Raw genomic sequence first — 15,185 nt, forward strand, 5'->3', positions numbered from 1 at the left:
CAGATCAGTGTGTTAACGAATTACTTCCTAAGAGAAAAGAAATCTCTTTCTTCTGATGAGGCCTGTTGGGATTTCACAGTCTTAATGTTATCAGATGATGCATTTCATTAAGAAAAAACAGGAACAAATCAAAACAGAAACTGATACTCTAACATCTTCTGAGAGCTACAACACAAGTAATTACATTAGGGCTGTTTTTAGACTCGGGTAAATGATTCAAGGTAGGTGATAGGATGGATCCATTTTTATTCTATTAAGAACTGGCAGTATTGATGTGGTCTAATTCAAGTGTCAGGGACTGGAAGGTCTAGGTATTCTATTTTCACAGCTGGTATGGTGTACAGGCATTATTTATTAACTGTGTCTCAGGTGGACTTTCAGCCACAGTAATTTGTTTACTACTGTATCTCTGTCGTTATTGTAACACTTCAGGGAATCTGAAAAAGCCAATGTACAAAACCCTGAGCAGTTTAAATAAATAGAGGCATTAGGAATTGGGAGAGAGTAAGAGTAAACTGTAGGAAGTAGAAAAGGGTTGAGATGGGAAGGAAACAAATTGGAGGAACGTTGTGTTGTATAAGTGTGCCTCTGAAAAAGCCATTAAAATTATATCAGATTGGTTGCAACAAAGAGATTGAGGGGTGGGGGGGGAGAGTGAAAGATGGGAAGAGAGACAATGACAAAGAAAGACAGGAGAGAGAGAGAGAGAGATAGATAGAGAGAGAGAGAGAGAGAGAGAGAGAGAGAGAGAGCAGCTTCCTCACCACTCTCTGCTTGGAGTTGGGTTTCTGCAGTAGCCACTCGATGTCGAGCGACTGCGCGTTGGACTGCCAGAACTGATGGTGGCACGGCAGGGTGGTGTTGTCTCCGACGACTCTCTTCATTTCTGTCTGGGCGCCGGCCGTCAGCAGGCTCAGCAGTACTGGAGAGAGAGAGAACAGAGACACTGTCAGACAACTAGAACCAGATACACCACAAGACAGCAGCCACAGGCAGAAGATAGCTGGAGTAAAAAACCTAGTGTGATAGGAAACAGAATCAGAATTACATGGACATAATATGTAAAAGAAACAGAATTAAACAAACAAAACCATCCAAACCACAATGAGACAAAAACTGCAACTACAGTCAATTTCTCCCAAGCTGACCTAGCTGTTTGCTGTAGGACAGTATGGGTTACACTAGGCTCAGTCAGTAGCATACAGTGAGGGAAAAAAGTATTTGATCCCCTGCTGATTTTGTACGTTTGCCCACTGACAAAGAAATTATCAGTCTATAATTTTAATGGTAGGTTTATTTGAACAGTGAGAGACAGAATAACAGCAAAAAACGCATGTCAAAAATGTTATAAATGTATTTGCATTTTAATGAGGGAAATAAGTATTTGACCCCTCTGCAAAACATTACTTAGTACTTGGTGGCAAAACCCTTGTTGGCAATCACAGAGGTCAGACGTTTCTTGTAGTTGGCCACCAGGTTTCCACACATCTCAGGAGGGATTTTGTCCCACTCCTCTTTGCAGATCTTCTCCAAGTCATTAAGGTTTCAAGGCTGACGTTTGACAACTCGAAACTTCAGCTCCCTCCACAGATTTTCTATGGGATTAAGGTCTGGAGACTGGCTAGGCCACTCCAGGACCTTAATGTGCTTCTTCTTGAGCCACTCCTTTGTTGCCTTGGCCGTGTGTTTTGGGTCATTGTCATGCTGGAATACCCATCCACGACCCATTTTCAATGCCCTGGCTGAGGGAAGGAGGTTCTCACCCAAGATTTGATGGTACATGGCCCTGTCCATCGTCCCTTTGATGCGGTGAAGTTGTCCTGTCCCCTTAGCAGAAAAACACCCCCAAAGCATAATGTTTCCACCTCCATGTTTGACGGTGGGGATGGTGTTCTTGGGGTCATAGGCAGCATTCCTCCTCCTCCAAACACGGCGAGTTGAGTTGATGCCAAAGAGCTCAATTTTGGTCTCATCTGACCACAACACTTTCACCCAGTTCTCCTCTGAATCATTCAGATGTTCATTGGCAAACTTCAGACAGGCCTGTATATGTGCTTTCTTGAGCAGGGGGACCTTGCGGGCGCTGCAGGATTTCAGTCCTTCACTGCGTAGTGTGTTACCAATTGTTTTCTTGGTGACTATGGTCCCAGCTGCCTTGAGATCATTGACAAGATCCTCCCATGTAGTTCTGGGCTGATTCCTCACCGTTCTCATGATCATTGCAACTCCACGAGGTGAGATCTTGCATGGAGCCCCAGGCCGAGGGAGATTGACAGTTCTTTTGTGTTTCTTCCATTTGCGAATAATCGCACCAACTGTTGTCACCTTCTCACCAAGCTGCTTGGCGATGGTCTTGTAGCCCATTCCAGCTTTGTGTAGGTCTACAATCTTGTCCCTGACATCCTTGGAGAGCTCTTTGGTCTTGGCCATGGTGGAGAGTTTGGAATCTGATTGATTGATTGCTTCTGTGGACAGGTGTCTTTTATACAGGTAACAAGCTGAGATTAGGAGCACTCTCTTTAAGAGTGTGCTCCTAATCTCAGCTCGTTACCTGTATAAAAGACACCTGGGAGCCAGAAATCTTTCTGATTGAGAGGGGGTCAAATACTTATTTCCCTCATTAAAATGCAAATAAATGTATAACATTTTTGACATGCGTTTTTCTGGATTTTATTGTTGTTACTCTGTCTCTCACTGTTCAAATAAACCTACCATTAAAATTATAGACTGATCATTTCTTTGTCAGTGGGCAAACGTACAAAATCAGCAAGGGATCAAATACTTTTTTTCCTCACTGTACATGGGGCTTGTGGCTCGGCCCCTGGCCAGTGGACAGACTGTTAGGGCCTAATACGCAGCGGGGGCCACTGGGCTAATTTATTGGAGGATGCTGGACAGCCCCACTGGCTTGAGGGGAATTAGGGAGAGGCGTCGGGGGGATTTGCAGAGGGATGGAGCTCGGGGTGGGGGGTGGGGGGGGGCAAGGGGACATACGACTCCCTCCACCTGGTAGACCCAGCACAGGGAAAACAATGCACAGGCTCCACAGCCCCACTGGGCTTACTCCCTCAAATGCAAGATATATTTTTGGTGCTTCAGCATTAATCTAACTAGCACATTTAATTTAGTCACTTCAGAGAGCGGGCTAAGATCCTGGCTTCAAAGAGCTTTCAATAAAGTTATCCAAACGCTGTTCATGTAAATATTATGACATCTCCTTTTTATTACTCAGTGGTATGTTGCTGATTAGGCGCTGAGTGGTTCAATAAATCACTAAATATACAGTGTGGTATACATACTTACACAAAAACTGTATGGCCTGTTGCCTAGCCCTGAGTGTGTTATGTCTGGGCTTGAGTGATTCAACAGACAGCGACTCATTGAAAGAATGCCTTTGTGCCCTATCACCCTCGATGACATTGTCAATGTTCCTTGGATCTCCAAAGGTGGTCAATGCGTCAGCCGTAGGCACCTTTCTTCTCATTCAGTGGCCACCCTCTCAGGAACAGCACACGTAAGAGCTGTCAGAGCCAATGAGAATGGTCGCTAGTCTGCCCTATAAAACATGTGACTTGGTGTAAGTTTGTGGTAAAGATGGTGCCTTTGGAGAAGGGCGACATCTTACGAGTTCCGTCACTTTTACCCTGCCTTTAGTCCCTTTTACCCTGCCTTCATGTACATATCTACCTCAAATACCTCGTACCTCTGCACATTGATCTGAAACTGGTACTCTCTGTAGTGACTTGCAAAAGTATTCATCCCCCTTGGTGTTTTTCCTATTGTGTTGTATTACAACCTGTAATTTACATTGATTTTTATTTGGATTTCATGTAATGGACATACACAAAATAGTCCAAATTGGTGAAGTGAAATGAAAAAAATTACTTGTTTCAAAGAATTCTAAAAAATTAATAACGGAAAAGTGGTGCCTGCAAATGTATTCACCCCCTTTGCTATGAAGCCCCTAAATAAGATCTGGTGCAACCAATTACCTTCAGAAGTCACATAATTAGTTAAATAAAGTCCACCTGTGTGCAATCTAAGTGTCACATGATCTCAGTATATATACACCTGTTCTGAAAGGCCCCAGAGTATGCAACACCACTAAGCAAGGGGCACCACCAAGCAAGCAGCACCATGAAGACAAAGGAGCTCTCCAAACAGATCAGGGACAAAGTTGTGGAGAAGTACAGATCAGGGTTGGGTTATAAAAAAATCAGAAACTTTGAACATCCCAAGGGGGACCATAAAATCCATTATTAAAAAATGGAAAGAATATGGCACCACACAAACCTGCCAAGAGAGGGCTGCCCACCAAAACTCACGGACCAGGCAAGGAGGGCATTAATCAGAGAGGCAACAAAGAGACCAAAGATAACCCTGAAGGAGCTGCAAAGCTCCACAGCTCCACAAAGGAGTATCTGTCCATAGGACCACTTTAAGCCATACACTCCACAGAGCTGGGCTTTACGGAAGAGTGGGCAGAAAAAAGCCATTGCTATAAAAAATAAATAAGCAAACACGTTTGGTGTTCGCCAAAAGGCATGTGGGAGACTCCTCAAACATATGGAAGAAGGTACTCTGGTCAGATAAGACTCAAATTGAGCTTTTTGGCCATCAAGAAAAACACAATGTCTGGCGCAAACCCAACACCTTTCATCACCCCGAGAACACCATCCCCACAGTGAAGCATGGGGGTGGCAGCATCATGCTGTGTGGATGTTTTTCATCGGCAGGGACTGGGAAACTGGTCAGAATTGAAGGAATGATGGATTGCGCTAAATACAGGGAATTTCTTGAGGGAAACCTGTTTTAGTCTTCCAGAGATTTGAGACTGGGACGGATGTTCACTTTCCAGCAGGACAACGACCCTAAGCATACTTCTAAAGCAACACTCGAGTGGTTTAAGGGGAAACATTTAAATGTCTTGGAATGGCCTATTCAAATCCCAGACCTCAATCCAATTGAGAATCTGTGGTATGACTTAAAGATTGCTGTACACCAGCGGAACCCATCCAACTTGATGGAGCTGGAGCAGTTTTGCCTTGAAGAATGGGCAACAATCCCAGTGGCTAGATGTGCCAAGCTTATAGAGATACCCCAAGAGACTTGCAGCTGTAATTGCTGCAAAAGGTGGCTCTACAAAGTATTGGGGGGGGGGGGGGGGGGTGAATAGTTATGCATGCTCAAGCTTTCAGTTTTTTTGTCTTATTTCTTGTTTGTTTAACAATAAAAAAGATTTTGCATCTTCAAAGTGGTAGGCATGCTGTGTAAATCAAATTATACAAACCCCCCAAAAATCTATTTTAATTCCAGGTTGTAAGGCAACAAACTAGGAAAAATGCCAAGGGGGGTGAATACTTTCGCAAGCCACTGTAGCTCCATTCTCATGTATTTTATTTTAGTCCTCTTGTAATTCTATTTTTAATCTGCATCGTTGGGAAGGGCTCGTAAGCTAGCATTTCATGGTCAAGTCTACACCAGTTTTATTCGGCACATGTGACAAATCAAATTTGATTTGATTTGATTTGGTACAGGGATGTAGGTATCATAACTGTAAACTGCTTATTCAGAATTGGTTGACTGTCTCACAGTTATGACATCATTACTCTGTGAACTTTGTGTGCAGCTCTTTAAGTTTCCTTCACTTTCACATTTTCCTGCTGCAATAACCCTGGGCTCCACGCCAGTTACTCACAATAATCTGAGTCACCACTTAGACACAACCCCAGATGCCCTCTCTGACTGGCACCCAGCACCACAGGAGAGGAGGCCATGATACAGTACAGCAGGGCCCTAAGTCCGCTCAATATGACCCTGGTGACAGGACACATTACTGATGTCCTCCTACTGCTCTCGCTCTCCCCTGCTCTGTTCAAATCACTACTCAGCAGAAAAAAGGGCCACCTCTTCCCAGCCAAGGAGCTCCCAGCCCCTCTGAAGGTATCCCCATTCATGACTTTTTAATGCAGCATTTGCAGAGCTATTCATCTTGTGGGCTCCCCGCAGATATTACTTTGGATGGAAGTCATGGAGGGGAGCCTAGGAGAGAAGGATCCAGCCAGCACAGAGGACTCTGGGTATCCTCTCAGCATAGCTCCTAATCACTTTAAGGAGGAGGAGGAAGGAGGAGGAGGAGGTTGGCTGGAGTGTGTGTGTGCGAGAGAGTGTGAGTGTTGGGGCCCGGTGATGGTCGGTTGGGAGCCCAGTGCCCGCTGCTGGCCAAGGCCTGTCTAATCAGTGCTGTCTAATCAGTGCCCCCACACTCGTCACCCCGGGGCTGAACCCCCTGCTCTGTGTGCTGGGCCTGATAACAGCTAGTAGGCTCACCACTCCACCACCCGCCCACGCCGGGGAGAGTTTTGCATGGGAGCGATACAAGTAGGGCCAGTTATCAAAGGGGGTATATGGAAGGTTGTGTGTTGTATGTGCAATTAACTATTGTGTATATCGCCCACTCCTTTAGCCAACTCTCAATGACCTTCCAACAAGCACACTGAGCCAATAAAGAATGTTTGGGTTTGGAAGTAGGCTTCACTTTGTCATTTGTCAATAGATTTACCACATATGAAATGATCTAACTTTCAGCCAACAACATGACAAACATTTCAATGCCTTTATAGTGACATTACAATCAGCTTTTACATCCTCAGTTTATGGTCTTGGAGAGGGGATTTTGTGCTGTGGAATGGATAACATAGTGGTCCAAAATAAACCTGCCTTGAAGTCTATTTGCACTCAAATTTGGATTGGCCTCATTCAGTGTGCACAGCTGTGGCAGTTTGGACCGATGGGAACCATCATTTGTGAGATGCCCAGTATGCAGCATACCAGGGTGTCACAGCATACTATGGTGACTCTATATAGGAACATCAGGTAGTCTTTAGTTTTATGACATTGGCTTTCAATGCTCTTAATATAGTGGGATATTTCAGCATACTTTAATTTAGTTTATTAATTCAACCATTTAAAAAAACAAGCACAGATAAAACTTGAAAAAGCCATACATGCACATCAACAAAATCATTGAGGATAACACACAATAAAGTCAGGGACTTATTTCCATTGTGGTCCTCTTGAGACAAGATTGCTGGGCAAGACTCAACACGGTTGAACACAGTATGGCAGTGAGATAATAAAGCATAAAAACAAAGAACAACATCTATCTCATCATTACAGTTACATCGTAGGGTACATTCATATGGGCACAGAAGACATCAAACTGTTTTTTACTTAATTTTTAAGGCAACTCATTCCACTCTGAGGCTCCACTATACAAGAAAGTACCTTTCCCAGCATTAGTCCTGAACCTTTATAAGCATACATTAGCAACACCTGATCTGGTGCTGTGGTTTTGTACATCCCTAACACGGGGAAAGTAATCAGTCAGATATCTGGGTGCAGAACCGACAATATGCCTGTATACCAGACCCAGTCTAATCTGGGACACCCTAGCCTCAACAGGCAGCCAGTTGAGTTTCTGAAAGCAGCTCCTGGCTACGTAAGTACGTGGACTAACCTTCAATACTACCCTGATCAGCTCATTCTGGGCTATCTGGAGCTTCCCCTTCAGAAGCTTAGATAAGCCCCAAACCAGGAAGTACTAGCGTAGTCAAAATGGAATTGAATTAGGGCAGTGGCTAGCACTCTCATGGAGTCCTTATCAAGCAGCTTGGACTTTCTAGCCAAAAACTTGATTCCGGCATTAACCTTCCCTAGCACTTTAGTGGCCATGCTTAACCCTAGTGCCTCCAGTTTGGAGATTAGGAGACAGTGGTTAACTGTATCAAAGGCCTTCTGTAGGTCAAGCAGTATCATTCCACAAAGATTTATCTCACCAATCTCTTTCCTGATGAAGTCAGTCAAGTAAAGTAGACATGAATCAGTGGAGTATGTTTTTCTAAATCCCGACTGAAAATCATACATTTGACTTTGTTTGTTGACATATTCATAAATTTGCTCATGTACAACTCTCTCCAGGATATTTGATGTTATAATGGATACAGGCCTACAATTCCCAGGGTCAGACTTTATCCCCTTCTTATACAGAGGTATAACTTTAGCTTTTTTCATGTCCTTGGGAAAGATGCCTTGTTCAAGAGAGAGATTAACAATATGCGTAATACAAGGGGCAATTTGCTCAGCAGAATCTCTAAGAAACCTTGCAGGAATATTATCCAGGCCTGTGGCTTTGGAGCATTTAAGCTTTGCTAGCATACTTGCTACTTTGGCTGTTGCTACCTTTGCAAAATAAAAACTTGGCATAATACTTCTTGACTTGGTCGTTTCCATACGAATTAGAACTAGTGGGCAGCTTGCTGGCAACAGAAGTAAAACAAATGTTGAATTACTATACATACCGATAACATAGTAAATAGTGTGAGACATTACCTACAGTCAGGCATGGCAAAACTATCAAAACATCTTCCATCACAAGCAGACCTCGGTTCAAATACTATTTCAAATATCTCAAATACTTTCACTTACATTCAAAGTAAGTATTCAAATATATTTTATTTGAAAAGACAAGTCCCACTGGGCACACACTGGTTGAATCAACATTATTTCCACGTTAGTTCAATGAAATTACGTTGAACCAACGTGGAATAGACCTTGAATTGATGTCTGTGCCCAGTGGGGTGGTTGAATATTTTAATGTATTTGGAAATACACTTGGAAAGTATGTTACAGTATTTTCAAGTACTTATTTCAAATACTATTTTTAAATTCCTGGGTTAATTGCATGGGAGTTTATTTGAGTCAGTGTATTTGAAATACAATTTGGCAGACTATTTGGTTTTTACAAATAACCATTCAAATACTCAAATACAAGTACTTGTTTTGGGCTGTGTATTTGAAAATACTCAAATACACAAAAAAAGTATTTTAAATACCAGATACTCAAATACACATGTATTTGAACCCAGGTCTGATCACGAGGCATTCATTCACGTCTTCTTGACATTCCATAGGGCCCTGGGAAAGGCCATGTTAAGGAGGCCATCTTACATTTACATTACATTTTCGTCATTTAGCAGACGCTCTTATCCAGAGCGACTTACAAATTGGTGCATTCACCTTATGATAGCCAGTGGGACAACCACTTTACAATATATCTAATTATTTACATACCACAGATTATTGGCATCGTGAGGGAGCTTGTTCAACCATTGGGGTGCCAGAGCAGCGAACAGTTTTGACTGGGCTGAGCAGGAAATGTGCTTCAGCAGAGGTAGGGGGGCCAGCAGGCCAGTGGTGGATGAACGCAATGCCCTCGTTTGGGTGTAGGGACTGATCAGAGCCTGAAGGTAAGCACCATGGTCTTGTAGCAGATGCGGCACCTCCGTACCTAAACTCATAACTGAGAGCTGTGAGTCAAGGGGGTATTTCGCGATAAGGTAACTATGTTAATAACTTCTGGCTCCGACTAGATTCCCCCCCCACCTCCCCCCTCCTCTCCTCTCATTTCCTTTACTCTCTGGACTGTGATCAACGCGGCTGCACATTGTCATTTTTGACGAAGCTCGATTTTACCCAAGCAAAGAAAAGAGCTAAAGAAATGTATTATAATGAACAAAAGGGGAGTGGGCAGTAGCATAGGCTTAGAGAGAAACAAAGAGACAGAGAGAGAAACAGAGAGAGAGACAGAGGGAGACAGAGAGACAGAGAGAGTGAGGGAGAGCTAGTGCGACTGTAGTGGAGGAACCAATTTCCATGGAAATGCCCTAGGGGGAGTTGTGCTCCAGTAAATCCACTTCCCCACAGAATGGTACAATCTTATTATAGAGCAGCCAGTGGGACGCAGGCAGGCAGCGGATCTTTCACATTGCCCAAAGTCAAGCTCCACATCCCATTCAGCACATTGGCTTGGCTGGGGCCTCAGCACCACTAAAGCCCCTGACCTCTGGCTCTCAAAACTGAAGAGATCAGGGGAGGAAAAAGAAGAGAGGGAAAAGAGAGGAATAGAGAGGAATAGAGAGGAAAAGGTCCAATGTCTTGTGTTGAGCCCTTAATAAGTCCACTCTGTTCCCCTACAGATATCCCGGCGTGGCCATCAGATTCTGGCCACAATGAGCTTTAATCTCACCATAGCTATAGGAAAAAGCAGTGGGAAAAGTGGAGGATGCAGAACTAACTTCTTTAGAGTCCTATATGTATTTGTCTTTGTAATAAGAGTGCATCTGTGTGAGAATGAACAGTATGTGTGTGCTGCATGCTTTATGTGAACATATGCTGTCTCAGAAATGCGCTTCCATACTCCTCTATCTGCATAATAGAAAAATAAGGCATATCTCATGCTGACGGTAAATCAATGCCTTTGTGCAGACATGTGAATTAGAGTATAGCAGTCGTGGGGCATTTGGAGTTTCAAATTGCATAGGAGTTACCAGCTGCTCCACACAAGGTATGGGTCCAGACAGGGAGAGAGGACTGCAGCATTCATCTCTCAGCACTGCCACTCTATACTAAACGTTTTATCTTGCGCCACTGACAGGCTCCTCTGGCAAGAGGAGAGAACAGAGAGAGTGGACGGGAGAACTACTCAGAGAACACTGGGCTGGGACATAGAGAAATGCCTCCCGGGTTACCAGGGGCACTGTATTTGGCTTTTCTCTCTGGTATGACCAATATGTGTGAAATGCATCAGAAATGACTGCTGACATACAGTAGGTTTTAGTTGAGCTGGGGAAACATTCAGATGATGGAAAACATTGAAATATTCAGAGTTCACAGCCAGAGGTGCAGTTTGGTGTTTTAGAAAGATCAGTGAAATTAACACTGCAGTAGAGTGGGTGTGTTGACCTCCTGTTGCTATGGCTATACAAATGGTAAATACAGTATATTGGTGCTTTCTTCACAGGGAAACAGAGTTATCAGAGAGATGGGCACAGAGGGAGGTAAAGCATATGCTCTCTCTTTTACTGTTATCTCTGAGGCTTTCCAAAGAGACGGAAGGCTTGAAACACTGAAATCCTCTCACATCTCTCATGGCTCCCCAGACAAGAGCCGTGCTTTGAGACGCTAGTACAAACTGACAGGCTACAAAAACAACCCTTGTCAGAGCTCTCAAAGAGACTCCTTTATTTATACAGCCTCTTATACAGGCTCTTTTTAATTAGTTCTTCTGAAGGGGGTAAATCTTTCTAAACGCTCCCAGAGATCACGCCCAAACATTAAATCGCACACGTCGCGGGCACCAATTCTTGGTCCAAGTCAAGAATATTTTCCTCCTGTGGAATCAAGGAGGGTTGTGTTTTCTCTGACTGGAGGCTGCTCTTTGGAGGGATAAAGTACCCATAATCCTTCCCTGCATTGCGCCCGGCAACCAACAGCCCTTCTGCTGACATGGAACTTTTCTCCATGCCACTTGCAGCACTATTAAAGATCAGGGCCACTTCAAGCATGGAGAGCGAGCCGGGGCTTGAAAGGAAAACGTTTAAAAAGAGGGCCCCATCGTGTCCGCACTCGTCTGCGATGATGGATTCCTAAGAGCCTGGCTAGAGCAGATGAGTGCAAAGAAGGAATGGAATCACTTCCAGGGTAATCCTTAGGACCTGGAAGAGAGGAACAGGTAAAGGGAGAGGGTCTATGGGAAATAAGGAATGGGAGATGAAATTCCACTACGGTCTGAATAATGTAGGACCCTGTGGACGTTTTCACCTCAAGCTCTCTTGTTGCCTTCATTAGCATCTATTTCACGGGCTCGTCATCTATGTCACATCGAGTGAAAAACGGACGCCATCCCACTGACAGAATCCCAAAATAGATGCTAATTGGTTTCATGTCGAGCGCTTTGAATTCCCCAAAAGTTTTCGATAAACTCTCTCAGCAGATAAATGCCTCAAAAAAAGCTAACCCTGCATCTGTTGGCGTCATCCTGTATGCACAGGTGTTATCCAAGATCCTATGGATGTTCCATCAGCCACTTAGCCATTAGCGTTAGCTTAAACGACCAGGGCTCCAGAGTGTACCACATGTGGTACTCGAGACGTTCCAGTAAGCAGCCACCGCCGCCCCACTTCCTCCTTCCTCCCTTTACCTTTATGTGGCTCAGTAAAACCACGGCTCCACATATGACAGAGTGGAAAGAGTGGCACAGGACTTAAAAGGGCCCAAACACAAAGACACCACTGATAGTCATTGGTTGAGTTTTAATTCAAACTCAATTCATCATTTGGAATGGATGTTCTCCATTTACATTTTAATTATGCCAATGCATCTTAAGAGGCTCCAGGCTCCCTCGCAGGATAATCGCTGGAGGCCTGTATGGTGTTAAACCATTTAAGGGGTTATTTTCAGGTTGAAATAACACCATGCAAAGGACCTCCTATTTCCATGATGTGTAGCAAGGAATAGCCTTGCTGCTATTCCAGTTTCAACTGTTCTGCCTGCGGCTACGAAACCCCTACCTGTCCCAGACCTGCTGTTTTCAACTCTTAATGATCGGCTATGAAAAGCCAACTGAGAGACCTGAGCCCTAGGACCATACGTCGGGACTACCGGCCGTGGTGACTCCTTGCTGTCCCCAGTCCGCCTGGCCTTGCTGCTATTCCAGTTTCAACTGTTCTGCCTGCGGTTATGGAACCCCTACCTGTCCCAGACCTGCTGTTTTCAACTCTTAATGATCGGCTATGAAAAGCCAACTGAGATTTATTCCTGATTATTATTTGACCATGCTTGTCACTTATGAACATTTTTGAACATCTTGGCATGGTTCTGTTATAATCTCCACCCGGCACAGCCAGAAGAGGACTGGCCACCCCTCATAGCCTGGTTCCTCTCTAGGTTTCTTCCTAGGTTTTGCCTTTCTAGGGAGTTTTTCCTAGCCACCGTGCTTCTACACCTGCATTACTAGCTGTTTGGGGTTTTAGGCTGGGTTTCTGTACAGCACTTCGAGATATTAGCTGATGTAAGAAGGGCTATATAAAATAAAATTGATTGATTGATTGATTCTAAATAAACAAGCCCCCCAAATATCAAATGGCCTGGCTTGCGCAAGATAACATGCTTCAGCTGCATTGTGGGAATTGGAGAAAGACCCTCTGCTCTGCTGTGGCAATATATCCTCCCCACATCTGTCTGCTCCAAAATAAACCAGCATGTGTGTGCATTCCCTTTGCTACACATGACCAGAGTGTCTACATACAGTATGTGCTTAGCTTTCTCTTCCCAGGAGAGAGAGCGAGAGAGAGAGCGAGAGAGAGAGAGAGAGAGAGAGAGAGAGCGAGAGAGAGAGAGAGAGAGAGAGAGAGAGAGAGAGAGAGAGAGATAGGGGTATAGACCTACTCCTCACAGAAAACAGCTAACATGACTAATGTGACTAATGTGCTGGTCCTTGGCAGAATCTCTGACGCTCTCTCTCTCTCTCTCTCTCTCTCTCTCTCTCTCTCTCTCTCTCTCTCTCTCTCTCTCTCTGTGTGTGTATGTGTGTTTGCTTCACATGTGGTTGGGGTGTGGGCCTTATAAAGGCCACATCCCCCCCGGAACACACACACACACAAAGAGAGAGCGCGACACACATAGAGACACACACTAAGAGAGAGAGAGACACGCACACACACACACCCCTGCACAAATTACCCCCACCGAGTACAGTGTAGAGTATCCATTTTCATGGACAGTGGACTGAAATCCCTTGAAATGGTAAGACATTCCCAGACAGGCTAGAATAGACCGCTTTTTGCCGTTTCCAAAGAAACATTAGACAACTTTGCTGAAAATCATTTTCACTTGTGTGTAAACAATAAGTGAGGATGGAAAACAATGGCAATATTTGAAAGAGTCAGCAATTCATGATATTCAAAGAAAACAATTCTATATCCTGTTAAGAAATTACATTAATTTACCTCTATTAGGAAAACATATATTTTATTCAAGCACTTGGAAAGTTTCTCCAAGAATTCAGCAAAACTATTGTTTTCTGAGCTGGTCCTATTTTTCGCTTGGAGTGGCATTAAGTAATTTGTGTTGGCAAACAGAAAGGTTATATTCCAGGATTGTGTAAACAGAAAGGACATATTAATAACAGAGGACTTATACTGTAACAGTTAGCTGGAAAAGAAACAAGAAACAACACCTAGAAAAAGAAAAACAGTCATATATTTGCCTTTATGGGGTTCAGGCTCGGCTTGACCCTACCATCAAAACAGATGGTGCAGTCAATGAGGAAGCTGGCCTTATGAATTAAAGCACTGTTTAAGACTGCCTCGCCTGCTGCTGATAAACAGGAGCTGTCCTGTTAGGTGTTGGTATGATAGAAGCTAAACTATGCTAGGGACAGACAGATGGAGAAGCCCTGAGACTAAACATAATTGCCACAATAACCATATCAACAACCTTTTTGCATACTACTTCACAACATGCACCTGTGTGCAAGTCTCTCCATTATCCAGGACACAAAATGGACAATGTTTATTTCCCTATTATTTATGCATCTAGCTCCATTTGTGGCTGGCTGCTGGTGAACTCCGCTCACATTGTTGGTGCTGCCTGGACTTGTGCATTGACCTCCGAAGATCATTACTTCATACGCTACGGTGCTGCCAAGTCCATTTAGCTGCAATCTGCAATTTTTTATGTCCATTAGGTGGAAAATAGAGCTGACTAGGTGGATGACCACAGGAAGTGGAATGCATCGTGGTCGCCCAGTCTCTTTGGGGATGGATGCTCTGTAGCAGCGTACTGTACGACCAATAAAATAGTCAAATGCTGTCTGCCTCAAGTATTGTGCCATTAACCTTTATTAAATGCAATTCAATACTTAGAAGATAACGTTTTAAAGGAGTCTCTCTAAGTTATTTTACAAGATGTGGGTAGACAATAAAACACATGAGTGTATACAAAGGATGGTGGTGGTACGTGAAAACAGGGCTGTTTGAAAACACACTCAAAGCCTGGACTCTATTTAGAGCAGTACAAAAGCATGGCTTTAGACAGTGTAAAACAGCCTGGGTTTGGACACGCTAACGCTACATTTTGTGGCCTGAGCATGCTGCTGGGCCTCTGGATCCTTCCCTGGTCCCTCTCCTCTAAACACACATTTAATTCCATTAGTTTGTCCACTGCCACTGTTTGTCACTGTTAAGGCTCTTGAGTTCACCCAGGGTTAGACAGAGCATTTCTAAGCAAAGGCACTGAAGAGCTGGGCTGTTGTCCATGGAAGAATAGGATCTGAACAACAACAG

General features: G+C 44.0%; 1 protein-coding gene across 1 annotated transcript in view; it reads right to left on the reverse strand.

Annotated features, from left to right (window-relative positions):
* LOC311101322 (CXADR-like membrane protein) overlaps window positions 1-15,185 on the reverse strand; it is a gene marked incomplete at its 5' end in the record, with an annotated part of 98,983 nt that overhangs the window by 11,568 nt on the left and 72,230 nt on the right. The window contains one exon of the mRNA XM_084142449.1: window positions 765-922. Within this exon, the coding sequence (XP_083998575.1) occupies window positions 765-922 (158 nt within the window). The remainder of the gene's footprint in view (window positions 1-764; window positions 923-15,185) is intronic.

The sequence above is a fragment of the Coregonus lavaretus genome (assembly GCF_964263955.1).
Source record: "Coregonus lavaretus genome assembly, chromosome: 26".
Lineage (NCBI taxonomy): Eukaryota > Metazoa > Chordata > Actinopteri > Salmoniformes > Salmonidae > Coregonus > Coregonus lavaretus.